This window comes from Stegastes partitus, unplaced genomic scaffold, assembly GCF_000690725.1.
Source record: "Stegastes partitus isolate 25-593 unplaced genomic scaffold, Stegastes_partitus-1.0.2 Scaffold37, whole genome shotgun sequence".
Classification (NCBI taxonomy): Eukaryota; Metazoa; Chordata; class Actinopteri; family Pomacentridae; genus Stegastes; species Stegastes partitus.
This window is the reverse complement of record NW_007577768.1, coordinates 1044947-1064265: the sequence shown is the minus strand read 5'-3', so window position 1 is coordinate 1064265 and position 19319 is coordinate 1044947. Positions and strand designations below refer to the sequence as shown.

The following is a 19319-nucleotide window of genomic DNA, read 5'->3' as shown; positions in this document are numbered from 1 at the left end:
AGGCAACAGCAGCCCCACATATAACGCAATCACATCCCATCCAGAAATCTGGGTCTAAGCTAAGGTGACATTTCTCCTTAGAGAAATTGACCCACTCTCTGAAAGAGTGGAAAGTAAAATAAACAGGGTTTGGACTTGAGGAGGGCTGGCCAACTGGCGCAGCCTGTTTACACCGGGCCGTGTTTACATATAAACTTCAGATGTGGAGTTAAAAGAGAATATGGCTGCAGAGGAGAGGAAATCTCAGCAGAGCCTCAGAAAGGATCACAGACGAGGAGAGGAGGGAGATAGGGAAGGGAGGAGAGAGCGAGCGAGAGAGAAAGAGAGAGTGAGCGAGAAAGAGAGAAAGAGAGAGAAAGTGGCAGAGAAAGTGAGACAGAGTGTGAACGAGGGAGGCAGACACAGAGGAGGGGGCATGAGAGAGAAAGTTTGTAGGAGAAAGGCAGATAGAAAAAGTGAGAAATCTGATATGGCTGAGAGTTTCTGCTGCCTCTCTCTCTCTCTCCCCTTCTCGCCTCTCTCTGCAGATGGAGGTGAATGTAAAACAGAGTCTACTGTTGGTATCTGGGGGTATCAACAGTCTGGAGTGGGACTCCGCTGTGAGGGAAGTTAATGCCTGTCTGTCTGTCTGCTCAACTTTTCCCCTGCTCTAACATGCTGTACTTTCCAAAATGCTCTTGCTGCATTCTAACACTACATCCTTTATCACCTGGCCAGTGTTGGATACCTCTGGGTTGTCTCACAGACTAGCAGTATACACTAGGCTGCTGGTGTTGTTTTAGCACATTTGTATACCCTGTTGGTTTTCATCCAGCCTCTGTATTTTCTCACACCCCATTTTAGATTTGTGAGCTTGGGTGGAGATATTATTCATAACACACATCATCTTCAATTTAATGAAGCTGAAAGAAAAAAAAAAAACACACTAAAAGCTCCTAGTTTCATCTGATTCTATGCAGAGTGCAGTACTGCTTCAAACAGATTAGAAAACTAATCTCAAACCTTTTTCTCTTTTGACACGGAGAATTATCCCCCTTTGAGGATTGACACCGATTAATGACATTCTGGGAAGATTACACGATCCAATGAACTACAGGTTATGAAACAAGTCATAACCAAAATAAATGTATTCAGACAGGCAAAGAACCTTCCAAATATAATAAAATACATACAGTAATCTAAACAATAATCAGACTATTGATAATGAAGGGAATACCATGTGTTTAATCCTGGTAGAAGCACTTAGGGCTCCCCCTATTGGCCACATTCAAAAACTCTGTAAATTAAGCTGCTGTCTAGTTCCTTTGTACTGTAATAAGTGGGTGAAGGGTATGCTGTCCCTGGAGAACAAGTTATATGTGGTACACGTCTCATTACTTGAGAACTTGAATTTTGCTCATTATTTGATAAAGAAAGAAATAAAAACAATATGTATCTATTTAAACGGGCCATACGTTACCCATCATCTTATATGATGCATGTCTGCATTTGTTCAAACTGTTTTTCCGCAAGCTTTTTGCATAAATATACACAAGAAAAGCATCACTTCTCCTCTAATTGAGACTCTTACTGTGCCCAAATAAAATTTAGGTGTCAGGTACAGTACAGTATGTTCATGTCTCTACCAGCAGAAACCGCAAAATCATAATATAGGAGCAAAATACAAAACTTCTGAATAAAAGAAAAGTGTTCCATGGCAAGAAAGCAGGACTTACAAACACAGTTCTGCTTCGCTTGCACATTTTGTTTTATCCTTCAGTATCAAGTAATTATGCGCCACCCAGGTTGGTAAACACAAAGGTGCTGTGTGCAGCTTACTGATGTCATGTCACCTCAGATTTCATTTGGTGCTGTCATTATATCTTGTGTTGCCTATGCTGCTTAGCTTTCTGGATGGCAAGTAGAAACACAACTATACACCAAATAAATGCTGCACTGACAGAATGAATTAGATGCGTACAGTCAGTGCAGTTAAGGTTTGGCCAATCAAAAACAGACATTCTGGTAGAAAACAAGAGTACAATACAAAACAGAACAGAAAGTTTTCCTATAGTCCTGTAGATAATATATTTTGTATGAAAGATATAGTGTTGTAGGTAAGTACGGTAAATCTTAGTTTCAAGTTACCTTTCCATGATGTTCGATGAGGATTTCTACCACGATGTTCTGGAACTTGAGGTCCATGATGGCAGCGACAGTCTCCTCCTGTGGCCTCATTAATGTGGGCCCAAACACCACGCCCAGGTTGGCCACGGTCATCAGATTCTGCTTGCTGTGGGCCACCACACTGAGAAAAATAACAACTCACATTATAAACATTTTAGTCCGACTAACCAATTCAACTTCATGGATTATTAAAAGGCAGGACAAGGCAGAAAAACAGCACTAAGCTGCAGTACGGTAATTATAATGGATCACTATTTCTCTAATGAAACAGAGAACACCACAATAATGAAAAAAAAGTCATGCTTAAAAAAAAACAACCCTGAAATACAGGACAAGTATTCAACCTCAAAACTGAACTTGGTAAACCACCCAGATCTTGACACATCTTGTCTTGTGTTTCATTTAGTTTGCAGATGATGGCCGCACACACAACACATTTATCTAATTTTTTTAGTAAAATTAGGCCTGAAAGTTAATGTTTTATATTTTAAAACTGTAATAACTTTATAAAGTTATCTCTACACAACTTTAGTTTGTGATGCAGAGCAAGTCGTCCACTAACTGCAGGACTAATTGCAGGATTCAAACTCCAGCTCCACAAGTGTCCTGTCTCTGTCAGGTGAGATAAAATATAAAACCTTGCAAGAATTTGCAATGAGCAAAAGCTCAAACATTACAAAAGATACATCATGATCTTGTTAAATGACTTTAAACCTTCCTTTGATCTCTACTTTTCTGCACATTTGTTATTTTTCCCATTTGGTCTTTAAAACTACATACATACCATTTATAAGGCTTTCCTTTTGTATTCAGATGCAACCATGAATTAGTTTGAAAGTGGCTATTTTGATCATATTTACAGCACTAAAACACAAACAGGTCAGAGCTGGTCTGCCTCACCAGTAAATGTTTAAATTAAGGAAGGATCACCATATCATTGGATGTCTCCTACATCCATTTTAAAATTGGGACATATTCTGTAGATAAAACTTTATCTTCGCCGGTCAAAAAAGTAGAGCCAACCTTTATTTGAAGAAAAAGTTATACAGACAGGTGAAGAGATTTCACACTCAAAATATGATGATATGCAGCGCAGCTGCAGAGACAGTTTAAATAGCTTCAAAGGATGCCTTTGAAGACAAAAACATTGGTGACAACTCACATTTATAACATCTCTGAAACCATTTCAGATAGGAGTGTGAAATTCTGGCTTTGCTTCCTTCCCCTGCAGGACATGCACACACGCCAACTTCAGAAAAATATTCAAGTCTCTCCAGTCTGGAGAATTTCACGCTGGATAATCCAAATTCAATTTCAATAGCGCTGCCTTTTTACCAGAGCCTGATTCTGCAGCGGGTTTCTATGAAATAAGATCCACCAGACTTTCAATGCCTCAGGGAAGACGGATTATTTACTTATCTTCAATTTGCTCATATTTAGTTTATAAAAAGCTTGCTGAGGTAAAACCTTGTAATGTTAGCTAACGTTATTTCTTAAATCTTTCTTTCCATCTAATCTCACAAATGGAATGATGCACAATAGTGGTCCATCCAGGGGTGAATACAGTAATCTCAAGAGAGGGCTTAATTTGAGTGGTCTATTTCATTTCACTTAACCGGTGCACTGCACAACGGCAGGATGAACAGGTATAGTAAGCTACACAATCCTCCCTCAACAACTTTAAATATTCACCAAAATGACCTAAGAAAAGGCGAAATTAGGAAAAAAAAAAAAAAATGTTAAGACGCTAGCAGCATCAATTTTCTTACCCAGCAGTCACTGAGTAGACAGAGAAGAGATGGAGTGACAGCAGGGAAGGGGGAGTGAAGAGAGTGGGAGTGAGGGAGAGAGAGAGGGAGAGAGAAAAAGCATGTGGAGTGAGAATAAGGAGACAGACAGGAAGAGCAGAAAGAGAGAACTGAGAGAGAGAGGGGGTGGAGATTGGGTGAACTATGACCAAGGAACTATGAACACTCACTTGGCCAGATGCTTCATAAGCAGCCCGAGGACTTGTCGATTCCTCTCTGGTAGTTTGTGGACCAGGCAGTGCACCGCTTGGATGCGAGACTCAGGACTACCGCCCTCTGTTCAAACGCAGAAACAGCCATGCACTCATATTAAACTACAAGCATTTCTCTGTGCTCCTCAGTTGGCAAAGAGCCACAGCAGCTTAGATCAAATATTGCACATTAGGAAATTTAAAGACATGATGAAACACTATATACACTGTTGATCTGAGCAGCACACAGTCACAATGTGGTACAAGAAACACCAAATAAGTGGAAGAAAAGAAGCCTCTATAATGCCAAAAACACCCCAAAAATATTATTTGGCAATCTCAAAAGAAACACTTCAAAATTAGGAAAAGTTAGAGGACCTTTAAGGACACAATAATCAGAGGCTATCAGCCTCAAGAGTAAGGGATTAAGCGTTAGCGGCAGATACATTCCGGTTCAAATAAATGAAGAAGAGGTGTGATGGTGATATATGGTCTGAAGCCACCCAGAATTTGGCAGCAGGGACCACTATGCTGGCGGAGGAGATAGCTTTACGTTACTGTCGCTACCGTATAAAAGGGTTGTGTTAAAACCCCCAAGATCATCTCTTAAACATTTCCTCACACATGGGCATCTGACCGCCCACACACTAACAGACACACAGACACACAAAATATCATTACTATGAGAACGACAAGGATTTAAACATGGAAAAAGCTTCTTATGGATGCTGTCATCCATCAAAAAAATATTCATTGCTAATCCATTTTTTCCCCCTCGTTATGAGGGCATTGCGAGCGGCTGATAAAAACGTCAACCTGATCCAATTATAGCACTTGTTGTAATAAGATTCAAGTTTGGCTTGCTTTAAAACATTTCATACACAAATTATGTTACGTGGGTGAAAAAAAAAAAAAAAGGTGGTATTTTTGCAGTTCAAGGTCACTGTGCCATTTTGATTCTGAATCTGGTGTATGTGGCCACAAATTTAGTAGCAAAGTATATGAAAATGGACATAAGCTGCCATTGCTTTTAAAATATGTCGTAAATGCCAGAAACACAGGGGTACGAGACAGACGCGTCAAAAGTATGTCTAACCCAAAGTCAGCTGAAAGACTCTTTGGTAATGTGGAACTCAAATACAAATACCGAGTGCTGAGATGAACAAATTTCTAAAAGCTGAAAGTAACAGAGTAGTTAATTAGCATTCAAGACACACACCATCACACCATAGCTTTTAGGCTACCAATACTACTAATTTTCCCTTAAACCATTAGCACAAAGTTCAGAAAAAGTTGGTTAAAAATGTGTTTTTATTATTTACTTCACTGCATGTTTTCAGCAACTCTCTGAAGAATAACAAACTATTAGACTGGAGTGCTTAAACTAATGAAAAGTCCATTACAGCTCATGTACACACTGCTGTTTGCTTATGATCTGTACTCAGATAAAGTGTTGGTCTAAGAGTTGGGAGAACTTACTCGCAGGGCTGATGAACTCTTTGTATAGTCCATAGGTCATCAGTGGCTCAGGAAGGCTCCTTCACAGAGATAGTGGAAGAGAGAGAGAAGGTTGGGGGGGGTGGATGGAGAAGAAGAGTTGAAGTGAGCAAGGGGGACAGAAATAGCTGGCACACTGTTTTATAGGGTCTGCACACAGCAATGATTAATGTGGCCAGGCCAGGGGATGGAATTAGATGGTGCACGCGTTGAGATAACCAAGTTCATCTGAAGGTACTTTCACACTGCAGCTGGAGAGAGGCCAAAAGTACTTAGCCTCAGAGGAAACTGAGGAAATTGACCCTGCTTTATTCCAGCAGGCCAGACAAGTAAAAGAAAAATCTGAATAACACTCAGCTTGGTTTAATATAGCACAACAATACAGATATGCCATGTTAACTTAAACAATGTTCAGCAATTACTAAATGTTGCAGCAAGTGCTGCCCGACTGAATACAGCGGAGCTCTTCTTTATTTGAAACAGAGAATTATGTCCCATAGTCCAAAGCTCATTACAACAAACTGCCTCCTGGAAATGGTTGAGACATAAAATTAGCCAATCACAACACAATCTCAACCCTCTGAACAGGTCTGTCATTTCCATCCTAATCAGAGTGCTCGTTGATAGAGTGCAGTTCCACCACCTTGCTCTTAAACAGCAGCGGTCACTTGAACAACAACATGAACAAACATAATTTTACTTTAGTTAGCAGTATAGAAATACAAATAAATAATTAGGAATATGCTTTATTGTTGTTACTCTGCATTTGACATGTCAGCACTGTCAAATAAAATGGTTCCAATTATTGGCAAATTGACAATAAATATGCTCATTTTTAAAATCAAAAAGTCTTATAGAAAATAAGCATGAATGACCATAATTTAATTATGCGGATAAAAGAACAGATAAATTGTAATAAAAACAGGTAATCATACAATCACAATGTTTTCTAATATGTGTCACATTACTGGACCTAAAACCAAACAAAATGCTGTATTACCTTCTCGTTTGTGTTTTTCTCATATGTTGCATTTTTAATTAGATATTGACAATGGAGAGAGACAAGAAAAGCGGAGAAAGAAAGCCCAGGAATGGCATACACTCAAAGTCTGGGACTCCCCGTTTGAAAGTGTTTGCACCAATGTGGTCTTCACCCTTAGCAGGATGTATTTTTATGATGTTTTTAAAACAAAAAACAAAAAACAGGGATTTCCACCACTTTAAATACCTCTTTTGTTTCACTTAAAACAAACACAGACAACTTAATTTGTTGCAAATTTATGTTTACATAAACTAATTGGCATTTAAATGAAACCGTCTTAGCGTCATACAGCCAAGCTACATTTTTAATCTTTAAACTTCACCCACACTCTGCCAACCTGGAAGAAGCTGCTAAATGAGAAACACACCTATCAGGAATGTGAGCTTGCAATGAGTTAATTACACAAAACTCTGCAAAATTAAGTCTGTAGCCATTTCATAAAAGACAGCTGACAATGAATAAAATGTTTCTTACTCAAGTGAACACAGAGAATATTACTCATCTTAGTCTTAATAAAACAAATCCATTAACTGCTGGGGCTGTCTTTGGTCAGAAGCGGATTCGCTTTGACACACGACAGCTCTGACTAATACAGATTAGCGATTTAGAAGATTAATCAAAATGATCAATTGCATATGAAGCCTGTGTAGTCATGTCACTGCATTTCTATAATACTGTCGGACTCACAACGGCTCACGTATAAAAAAGAAAAAAAATCAGTGCAGCAGAGCCAAAACATGGTTTCTAGTTTACCCACAATGCAATTCTTATCTTATGCTGCTAGAAGTTAATGTAGCCTCGAGCTGCTAGCCTCAGGCAGAGATGGGGAGCAGGTTCCAGAGGTCTGAAAAGTTCACTCCTTTCTAACAATACTCCCCTAGACTTTTTTTCTTCTCATTTTAAGACTTGTAGTCTTCAGCCCCAATTGATACTGACTCAAGTGACATCACTTTAATAGAATTTAACAGGCTTCACGCAGCTTCTTCTTGTGCCAAAAAAAAAAAAAAAAAGCTTTCAGACAACTTAATGTTCCCTTTTAAAAGTTTAAAGTGTTCATAGGTGCAAACTGTAATAGTTCAACTAGATACTTGACAAATATATATACATGAATGTATAATAATATTGAGAGTTAACTCTATTAGACCGAGGCTATTCTCAGGGTAATTAATTTACCTGCACATTTACATTCACTATACAGGCAAGCCATGCATGCTGCATTTAGTTATTTTTGCTGTTGTTTGGAACGGTCTACGCTATCCAGATCTTCCATCATTTCATATGATAATACTCGCAGGGCTCTTAAATTAGTCTTTATATTATGAAAAAAGAACATTATGAATTGTGAAATTCTGCTTTTACATTTAAATCCCCATAAAATTCTGGCAGAAGAGATATCTTTTCATAGTTGTGTGAGAGGAGTTTGTCTGGAATCTGGTAATATCAGAACCATGATGGTGGGATATTCTATGATTTAGAAAATGTGTGCCTAGTACCCAGCAGAAATACATTACATGATTTATTTTACCAAGGTTTCCACATGCAACAGTCTACTTGCAGTGACTGTATGCAGCTGTAGGTAGGTGGCATTGATTTGACATGTGCTACACCTCGCTGCAATAATTACTCCCTGAGCAATTCAATCAAGAAAAAACGATGAATTTGGACACAAAGTGCATTCGTAGGGCTCTAAGGGTTAAAGTGATCACAGCAGAGACAAGGAAAATTAGTTACCTAATTTAAACAATCACTGTACAGCAAATTAACAATATTGCCAGCAGTATTATCAATACTGAGCACATGTGGGTTGCACTGATCCTTACCTCAGATAAAGCTTAAGTGCACTTGTTATTGTCTTAACGTCCCAGTCTTCGCTGGCAGACAGATCCACTTCGTTGCTCTTCTCATCTAAATGAATCACAAAAATATCATCACTACAAAAATTCATTGAGTCAGCCACCAAGAAACTATTTCATATAGTTCTATTTCATCTGTTCATAATTTGCATAGCCAAGGACTGTGTGTTGTTTTCTGGGCAGCCTAGAAAGTCCAAATATGTAATATAAATATGTAACTTGTAATTAGCCATATGAGGATAAAAGCATTGCTACTAGCCTTGGGGGTCGAGTCTAGCCCCAGTGGATATGGAAGGAAGTTGCAGCTTCTGTAGAGGGCTGCTGGCTCTACACTCATTACAAGTTTAATTAATCCCTTACTACTTCACTGACTCCACAGGGACTCCAAGAGTGTGTTGTGCTGAAAATTCAGGGGGCTTTAGTCACACCTTAAATAACCTATGATGAATTACAGAGGATGTGGAAGTGCAATGTGTCAGTGAAGCGTTTTGAGTCAGACACATGTACGGCACAGGGCCTGAGTCACCACACAGGCTTTAGCTTCATGGGTGGTAGGTGGTCTGTTAGTGGGGGAAATGTATTTTTCTTATTTCATGTAGCACTGCTGACAGGAGGACTGTGTGTCTCTCTGGTTATGCTATCCACAAAATGGCCTGTCCAGTGTCAACATGTCAAAGCAAATGTTTTCTTTGAGTGTTTGTATCCAGGTGTGTCTCTGGATGTGAGATTGATGGGGGCCTGCAGAGGCTCTGTGGTCTGCCCTTGCACAAATAGGCCTGATTTACTCAGGACAACTATGCAAAAACAGCAATGAAGTGGTTGGAGTAGCACTGATTACAAAGCTGCCAACTGCAAAGGAGCACCAAGGACCGCAGTGCCATTCCTAATTATTTTACCTTTGTTAATGACTTTAAGCTCTTGGGGACAACACCGTACTTTGTGGCAAAGTGCAGATCATGACGTGATGCCAGCAGAAAAAACTTTTCACTATACAAATATCTGTTCATTGACACCAAAATGACAAGGCTAAGATGTACAGTGGATGCCGACTGTCAGTGGTTGCTTCCTGTGTTCAAGTTGTCTACCTTGTTTTAACAATCTTGTGACCTCTCAAGTGGCCAGTATACGTCGTCAAAAAGGCTTGTTTCTTGGATAAACAGCTTAAGAAACCCCAACCCACCACAACTGTCTGATAGTGGATTGAGGGATGTCTGTAGTGCACCATTTGCGTAACTTTGCGTAACACACAAGCCAACATTTACCCCCAGTTCTCGCTGTGACTGATCAGAAAGGAGCCAGGGTTAAACTTCATTCTCATGTTCTGTTTTTTCATTATTTCATTTCTTTCATGTAAACAACCAAGTGCAACACTATGACTGTCCTCTACAGTAAAACTGTCTAAAAATGTGCTGTGTTATCCTCGTATATAAACAATATTACATCTCCTCTCTCTCCCTGACAGATGACTTTTAACTTCACCTTCGAATGCAGCTGTTCAGAACAACTATTACACTATTTGATGTTTCATACAATTGGACAACACACTGTTTAAACTAGCCCTGTTTGTGCATACCCCAATCTTTGCATTTGCCCCTTGTAGGGGTCTTGACCTTCAGGTTGGAAACCACCCAGGTGCACGCAGGTTGAAAAGGTGAGATAAATGAGTGAATGACCCTCCCCAGTCATCTGTTTAGCTTCTGGGTGCAAAGAGAGCCGCATACTAAGAACAGTGTGAGGAAAGTTGCAGCAGGAAAACATTTTTCAAGCAAGTGAGTGAATTAAGCCTTAAGTGTTGTTTCAAGATATTGTTTTCAAATGATATTTAATAGAAGCAGGAGAAACATAAACCTTTTTAGCATGTGACTACATCTCACAGACCAATGGGCCACCCTACCTGGACACTTAAATCAGTGTTTAGTGCACTCATGGTCATTTCCATCTCAGACCATAAAGTGTTAAACGTATAAAGTTGTTTTTCGGAAATAACTCGCAGCTTTCCTCAAATTTGCCTCACTCTGCATATATAACTATAGGACCAAAACCTCTCATTCAGCAACTATTTCAGTCACATCCCAGCAAACGCCACACACTCCCCTGCCCATTCTGTCTGTACCACAGACAGGTCAGAGACAGAATGGAGCTCATTTTTACAGTCTTCTTCCTGTTATATTGTTGCTTGTCATTCAATAGGTGCCGCTGTCTTTGTTTGTACTGTAATATGATGGGAGAGTTTTCTATCACTCTGTCCTCTCTGATTGGACTGTGGCCATGTTGGTGGGTGAGAGATGAAAAGGAGGAGGAGTGGGAGGATCCAAAGTCTTTCTTCAGGGTTTAAAGCTTGTTTCACCCACTCACTGTGAACTGTTGTGTGCACGAAATGTTTGTGAATGTGTCTGTGCAGAAGTAATACAATCTCTGTCATACAGCTAAGTCATTTCAGGGATGAAATATACAGGAGCAAGAACAATTTAAAACATGAAGTGTAGTTATACTACAAATATGAGTTACATTTAGGAAAGTTTAATGAAAAGATACCCTCAATTTGATGTAATAACTCATTTACAAAACTTTAAGTGCAAATGAAATCTGTATTTTCCCTTCATTCACAAGAATATGTGGAATGCCAACACCAGAGATGAAAGTTTCTTATACCTTACTCATGGTTTAAAGAAACTTTAAATGTTAATGGCGTCTACAGCATGAGTCTGCACGTTAAGAGACTGGAAGGTTTTGGAGAGGAAGCTGAGACAGGCTGGCGGCTGCCTGAGTTTGTTGTCATTCTGAACACAGAGCTGAAAGTGAGCTGGTGTCTGCTGGAGACAGCAGGAAACCAGAGAGCAGACAGGGAGCAATGGAAAGGACAGAGGACAAGCTCTATAGAAAAGCATTTGAGTGAAAGGGATTCAAGACAAGTGAGAGGCATAAGGAAAATTGAGAAAGGCAACTGACAGACTAAGCCAGCCACGAGCACGAGAGGCCGACTTAGTGGTGTACTAATGAAGCAAAAGCCAAAAAGCGCAAGACCGTGAATAGGGCTGACCCTGTCTGGTTGTCTGGGGGATATAAAGCTGAATGAAAGCAGGGCAAAGATACACGCTGGCACTTGTTGCACTTCAGAGAGATGTGGATTGCTAGCTGCTATCTTTTTAATATCGCTTCTAAGAGACACATCCATTATATCAGCACATTCACCTAACTAGAGGCAACTAAATTTCACAGAGATAGTGCAGCAGCATATAAATTAAAACTTTAACTTTATTCAGGTCCTACCAAGAGCATTCTAATCCAACTACTGAGCAGAAAGAAGAAGGAAAAGAATGGATTGTAACTTACCAATCATCAATGACAGGAGCTTCTGGACCTTGGAGCTTACCCCCACGACTCTGTACAGGCCTTGATCATTAATACCTAATAATAGCAATCAGAATAAAAAATAAAACTTTACTCGTCTAACCTTTTTTATGGAGATTCAACAATGACAAGCCAATGTGTGGAAACCATATAGCAAAACCATGAATAAGTCATTGCAATCTGAACCAAGTGTTTTTGCATAGTTGACAGCATGTAGAAATATTTGTCAGATGAGGAATTAAACAAAACAAATGAATGAAGAAGTTCTGATGAGTATGAGCACTGAAGCAAATTAATAAGAACTTTAGTGCTATGACATTTACATTACCTAAAGCACATGCTGCCTGCAGTACCTGCCAGTCAGCTTTTTGTTCTGATACTGGAGAAAGTCTGCCCCCTTGTGTAAAAATAATGATACTACCCACATGTTACCCGTTCCTATATCAACACCCAGTTTAAATTTACACAGTAAATAATCATTTATTTCTCTGGACTGTGTTTCCCATATTTTTTTATAATCAAATATATCTGAAGCTCACCTCTTGTCTCTATGGCACTGATGGAATTCTTCACAAAATTCAAACCCACATCATCCAACTGGGCATCAACTACAGAAAGAAGAAAACAAAAACTTAAAATGTGGTGAAGCACATTGGAAGTTTATATTTTTTATAATACTGTCTTACAGACACAAGGTCTGGTGAAGAGACACACTTACTTCCTCTGTCTTTAGAAAAAGTCCTCCCAAGATACTGTCCAATCTGTTAAAATAATAAGCATGTAAACTTAACACTTGTGACATAGAGTAAAGTGCAGGTATATACGGTAAGCATATGAAGCTAAAAACTATTGGTTTGTATAAGATGGCAGTTAAACAGAACACAGCAAAGCTACATAAGCTGAGAGTGAGTGGTAGATGATGACATTGTAGAGGCTGACTCACAGGTTCCTTCCCACCCATGGCCTGCATCCAAAACTTGTGGTCATCCTCCGACAGAGCCTGTACTGTAAGCACTGTCCCTGGGCTGGGAGAGAGTCATACCACATCAGCGTTAGGCAGAGCCTTAGTGGTACAATGAAGCAAGGCATTAAGGGATACCAGCATCAATATAAAACATCAAATGTGCTTAGTATTCTTTAAAACTAAAAGACAACCCCTGCCAAGGGCACATGCACCTTGAGTTTGCTGTAACTACAGACATGAGCTCTATTAGTCATACCAGCTGGTTTCTGACACCTACTATCATGTAGGACCAGATGGATATCAAATTACTCATCACAGTCAAAAAGGATGTGTGCACTCACATTTCCATACTAAATCTGGGGTATTGCTCTTCTATTAATACTACAGAAAAGGGGCAGGGCAGGGTTAAGTTGTGTGACAAAATGAGATATCTATAACGGGAGGGCACAGAGGGGTGTGACAAATCCCCCTAGCTAAGTGTGTGAGGGCAGCCCTCCAAAAGAAGTCCTGCTGCCCTGCCCTGTGCTAAGCTCTTTAGCAAAACTGATGGAGAATATCACAGTAGATAATCTATAAGATGTATGGGTACTCTGGACGAGGCATGTGAATACTCTGTATCGAGATGCAGCAAGAATCATCCAGGGTAAAATATTTATATCAGGCAAGTGTGTCACTTGTAACACAACATATAAATTCTAGTTCATTGCAGCATGTTGGAGAAACAGAGTAAAAGGATAAAGTACCGATCGGTTATGTCGAGGTCTAAGCAGAACCTCCTGTCCAACATGTCAGTTGTCTTGCGGAGGCAAGATTTGAGTGTGATGGACTCCGTCTCACCCTGAAAAATAGAATAGTTTTGGAGACAAATATCACAAACGTAGCATGTCAATATGAAAAGTAAAATATTACATAGTGACAGTGGTCGAGATTAAAAAAAAAAAAAAAGAAAGAAAAAAAACAACTGTGGCAGTAATAACCCACAGCAGTGCGTTCTGGGATTACTCACAATCTTTCCACCAGATCTGTGGTCAAAAGTCACCATGTGCAGGATCTTCTGCTCTTTGACAAATGTGCAGTAGCGCTTGACCCAACTTGAACCAAAGGGGGGTGGTCCTAAAAAAAACACACACATTGAAAACAATGAGAATCCTAACAGTCGCTCTTGTTTAACACAGCTGTGAAAAGTTGCAGCAAAACACTGTAATACTGGTAGTAGTCCCATAATACTCCAATGCGGAAATTCCCAGAATAATATGCACAGTGGTCTAAATATATGATTTTGTGAGTGAGTGAAATGTGGAGTGACATGAAAAAATAAATAGCAGTCAGCAGTTTCAGTGAAGACATCCACAATGTCAGCAAGTAGTGTCTCTTTGGATGCAGATTTGCCTCTTCTTCAGCAACATTTCTGATATATCACGCTCCACCGAAGTTGCAGGTAGATGTTGATGAAATATCGGAAATATTGAGTCCATGTACACATTTATACAGAAACTAAAAGAGAAACTAAAAAAAACCCTTGTCTGATTACACTATGCAGAAAATATTTGTCTGTTTTGTAAATATTCTGTCTTCCAGTACGGCTGTTTTCTGTGCAATATGTTATAAATGAGTGTAATGTGAGTACTCATACGAAATGCTCAGTATCAAAGCCTTACGTTTTTCCTGTACATAGAGGTAGCCTTCACAACTAATAGGGCTGGTCTGTCTGTATTCTTGTGGTGCCTCTCTGATTCTCTTCATCAGCTCGAACACTTCTGACCGTGCCCCCTCAAATCGACTCCTTGTCTGGAAGGGAGAGGAAGCAAACACACACTCCACAAAGTCACTTCCTGATACAAAGCAGAATGACCTTCCTAACGAGGGAGCACTGCTAATCAAAACTTATGGGCTTCCCGAGAAGAAAACCCCTTCAACTCCATGAAGTCTGTTAAATAGTGAGTAGTCATATCAAAAGTAAAACTGAAACAGAGTGCTGTAGAACAGGAAAAACAAAACTGACTGACACAAAAAGTTAACAAGTATTTGTTAGTCAGAGTCAGACAATTTACTCAAAGGTTTTCTCTGATTTAAATTAATTTAGAGGCCTTTCTGCCATTTAGTCACTTTTGAGCTTACTATGCTCAAGACTTTTACTTTTCTTATGGTAGATCAAGAAAGCACAAATAGTATACACAGTTTTGACATGCACCAAATTACAAATATGACAATAAAAAAATGTAGTTTTCTTACATTCTGAATGTTGATCTGCAGTTCTGTTTTATAATGATCAAAGTCCTTGGCAAGCTCATAGCCCTGGTGATAAAAGGTGAAGACGGTCTGAAAGAAGGCCAGCATCTAAAAGAATACACAATGTAGGAAGAAAGAGATAAGAGACAGAAATGTAAAGAGCCATCAAATGAAAGAGAAACTCAGAACGAAACACTTTTGTTACATCATGACACAGCATGATGGAACTGTTTAGTCATTTTCAACTGAGACAGAAACTTAAGCTCGTGCGACATATTAGATTTCGCCTTTGCTTTTAATGACGGAGGTTTAGGATTGTTCAAGTCAATAGTCATGTGCCCATATGGATATGACAGCAGGTGTTGGGCTCTGCGACTATTTGTGCTTCATCTGCTGGCCATGAAGGTTTTCCCCTGAAACATGACTATGCTCTTAGAAACGGAAGACAAAATTCAGAGTCCTGGTTCCCTAAAGTTCATGTGAAGCTCACATGCTTCAGTTTCAGCAGATTCACTCAACTAAATTGGGTCTATATCTTTCAAAGTGGTAATGTATTTAGCAAAAAATGTTTGTCTTTCTGTTTCCCTAGGAAGTAGTTCTGTTTCAAGCTGTGATGGATTCTGTCATGACACAACTGCAAGAAGGTATTCTTTCACTGTGGGGATCTACTATACATGGAGGGAAAAAAGTACTAAATACAGTGTAACTTTAAAAGTTACCAACTTGGTTTAATTGTGAGTCTACTGATGCTTCAAATGAGTCTTGACTGAACTTAGGGGAGAAAAAGGGGTATACATTTTTTCCCTCTTTGCTGCAGCTAATTCTCATTCTGAGGTAAAAGACTTCAGGACATGTGACCAAGACCTAATCTCATGTGGGTTGACAGTTCTGGTTTCTTGAATATTTTGAGGTTTGCTTCACTGTAAGGATAAGAGACAGGAATGTAAGAAGGAGTCCAAGCCTGTCCTTGTAAAGCCTTTCGTAGCAGACTTCGCTAAATTAAGATGATTGTTACAGAGTCACATAATTTGTGCTTTTCACTTGCTAGTCAAGCAACTTGGCTGAGCAGTTTAACTGAGAATAATGCTACCCTCACGATATATCAGGACAACTGCATTAGATGGTAAGACATGCATGCATTCCACTCACATGACTAACGGTACAGACGGACAGTCAAGGCCTCGTAGAGACACGGTAATTGTTTGCAGAAAACGGTTTATTTGAAGCTAGTGGAAGTAAAGTTGTGTAAAAACCGATAGAAACAAAGGTAAATTTCTTAATGACTAGTTTGGAATTGGAACTTTGGGACCCGTTTCAAGTTGGAACCGTTTCTTGATGCCCAACCCTAATGTGAACACATCAGTATTGTTGGAAACCTCACATCAGTCAGGTAGAACTGAACAAGCCGCTTGGATGAGAGGTAAAATGCCTTGAAGAACCTAAAAGAGAAGTCCAGTTGTGTTTGACTGAGGCTCCTAAGATTACTATGATCTGCATGACTGAGAATCTACACAGACATCAGTATTCATTTTAGTAAGACTTGGAAAACCACCAATACTTTTTTTAATGGAAGGGAAAAGCCACGTCAGTCAGGTCAGTCACATACCGGTTCCACGCACTCAAACTTCTTCCTCTCTTGGATCTCTTGCAGTTTGCACACATAGTCCAGCGACTCCCCCTGAAATTGCTGTCTCATGGCTTCCACCTGGATGTCTGCCTGAAGAGGTGGAGAACACACACCACGATAATTATAGTTCAAGGCAGATGCATGGAAGCAAAGAAGAAACATCACAATGTTTCTGGTGCAGCACAGTTTGGGAAGTTCTTCTTGGTGTAGCATTACATTCTTACAGAAGACATACTGCAGTCGATAAATCAAATGCTGACCCTGAAGTCGAGATAGTTTAAATAACCCCAAATAACAGGTTTGTCTCAGAGGGCTGTATGGTGTGCGCAGCATACAACAGGCTCCATCATATTTGATTCAGAGAAAAGCAACACACACAGACAAAGAACTGTAATGGGAAAAACAGAAGAAAACCTAAGGAAGTGCAAAAGGAGGGGGATCCCTCTTCAAGGACAAATGAAACGGTATTAGTCAAAAAGAATGTTATTGTCCTCCAGACCATATAAGAGAAAGTGCACAGCGGAATGAAATTACATTCCTCCTCGCTCAATGTGGAAATGACTGACACAGTGAGACAAATGAGGACATAAATAGTAATAGTAATAGAATAACAATACATCCATCCATCCACTATCCGCTTGTCCTTGGAAAGATCACAAGCAACCTGGTGCCTATCCCAGCTGACACTGGAAGCAGAGTACACCCTGAATTTATAGTTTCTTCAAAAATCACATGTATAGACAGATGACACACTCAAATTCATGCCTATGGGCGGTTTGGAGTAGCCAATTAATCTAACCTGTCTGTCTTTGGCCTGGGGGAGGGAATTCACACACAGAAAAGACCGAGTCAGCTGGTGGATATGCTTCCCTCTTTCTGCAAGGGTTAGTCTGTGAGAATGCTAAGTAATTTGCTGAACCACAATTATAATATCCGTCCAAGGACTACAAAGGAGCAAAGTTTTAAAGTATAACTTCTACAAAATTCACAATTGAATAAATCAAGCTGGGCACTTACATAGTTTAACTTTAATAAGTGATATACTTTTTTGTTACAGCAACATTGTCGCAATATTTTCTACTAAGCATCAACTGCTGATTAATACGCATTTCTAATTTACTTCCCGCGAAACAAGTAAGCTCAGAGTTCACACACTGGTTTCCATAACACATGCACTGTTCATTAAGTTGACTAACAACTGATGGAGTGTTGATAATGTTAATGACTCTTTCAGCTGTGAATAAATCCCTCGGTCTATTTATTCAAGTGTGATAGAAATCCGTGTTTGTACCACAGATCCTTGTGTCAGAAGAGTCACAGAACAGAACAAGCTGCACTTACAACATTAACAGTTTCAAGTGTCCTCTCTGCGTAGTGTATACAACATATGGGCGAGTCAACAAGGGCTCATCATGGGACAAAGACATTAAGAAGAGAACATTGTTTCACAAGACGTTGCTAAACTCTCCACAAATTTAAAATTGTCATCTCCTCGTAGTGCAGCAGGGACTGCTTTGTAAACTGTAGCAGCCATGGTTGGCCTCGATAGTACAGCACAGAAGTGCACACATTTCCTTTTCAAACAAGCCAGGAAAACTGATGCTGCAAGGCATGTCAGTGGAAACTCACACAGTCCACCAGGCTTGGCAGCCAGGCGCTTCCTCATAGCATGGAAGACAAATTCACAAACTAAATAAAATATCTGTTTGCATAATGAATACGTATTCTGTATGGTACCTTTCTGTCACAGAGTTCAGGAAAGGATAAATACCTCTTGTAGCTGGGGCTCTTTCTTCTTTGCTGACATATTCAGAAGCTTTTCCAGAGAGCTGTAGTACTTCTCTGTTTCTTTTTCATACCTCTTTCTTTCCGCCTTGAAAAAGTTACAGTGGAAGGAGTGGAAAAACATAAGGAGAGAAAAAATACGACATTAATTCTTGAGGAAAAAGAAATCAGACACACCAAGCATACAAACAGATACATGAAAAGTAACAAAACATATTGGGAAGAGGCAATGAATTGTCATACATTACCCTTACTGTACCGAGCTGCTCTTTTCTGAACTTTTCCAAAGGTTTCATTAAGGTTTCTGTGATGTTTTTCATCTAGAGAGGGAAAACATGTTCTTTATTTATTGCACCATGACACAAAAATAATTTCCAGTCTTAGGTAAAGAGTGACTGCTGCTGTATATTTTTTTAGCATCTAGGAGTTTGACCCTTTGACTAATCTTAGTAGACTAAATTACGTAACTCTAATGGATGCAATGGTATGTGTATTTGTCCTGAAGCATTTGGTATGCAAAGTTTGGTTCAGGATGAAATATGTTCGGTTAGACTTAATTATTACTCTCTATCGCCCATAGCATGCTAGCAGGATTAGCTTTGAGAGCTAGGAAGGCACAGTGTGAATATTACTAAACATGAGCAATGTGTTCACTTTAACTACATGGTTTAATCAGCCTTACGGCGTCGTTAGAACCTGAGAGTCAGTCAACCAGCCAAGGAGGTCACATCTAACATATAAGCACTCAGTCTCTTGGTCCGCTGACAATTCCAATTAAGCTGTTCAAACAAAGTGTCTTGGCAGGT

General features: G+C 39.6%; 1 protein-coding gene across 3 annotated transcripts in view; it reads right to left on the bottom strand.

The window, feature by feature from the left end:
• Nucleotides 1-19319, bottom strand: part of arhgap10 (Rho GTPase activating protein 10) — a 62840-nt gene that overhangs the window by 28991 nt on the left and 14530 nt on the right. For all 3 annotated transcript variants that reach the window (XM_008302794.1, XM_008302799.1, XM_008302803.1), the window contains exons 4-18: nt 18762-18833; nt 18500-18601; nt 16708-16818; nt 15105-15209; nt 14531-14660; nt 13879-13985; nt 13616-13710; nt 12852-12933; nt 12627-12669; nt 12448-12516; nt 11891-11965; nt 8525-8609; nt 5645-5703; nt 4145-4250; nt 2128-2287 (exon numbers count right to left, since the gene is read on the bottom strand). In XM_008302794.1, the coding sequence (XP_008301016.1) occupies nt 2128-2287; nt 4145-4250; nt 5645-5703; nt 8525-8609; nt 11891-11965; nt 12448-12516; nt 12627-12669; nt 12852-12933; nt 13616-13710; nt 13879-13985; nt 14531-14660; nt 15105-15209; nt 16708-16818; nt 18500-18601; nt 18762-18833 (1401 nt within the window). The remainder of the gene's footprint in view (nt 1-2127; nt 2288-4144; nt 4251-5644; nt 5704-8524; nt 8610-11890; nt 11966-12447; nt 12517-12626; nt 12670-12851; nt 12934-13615; nt 13711-13878; nt 13986-14530; nt 14661-15104; nt 15210-16707; nt 16819-18499; nt 18602-18761; nt 18834-19319) is intronic.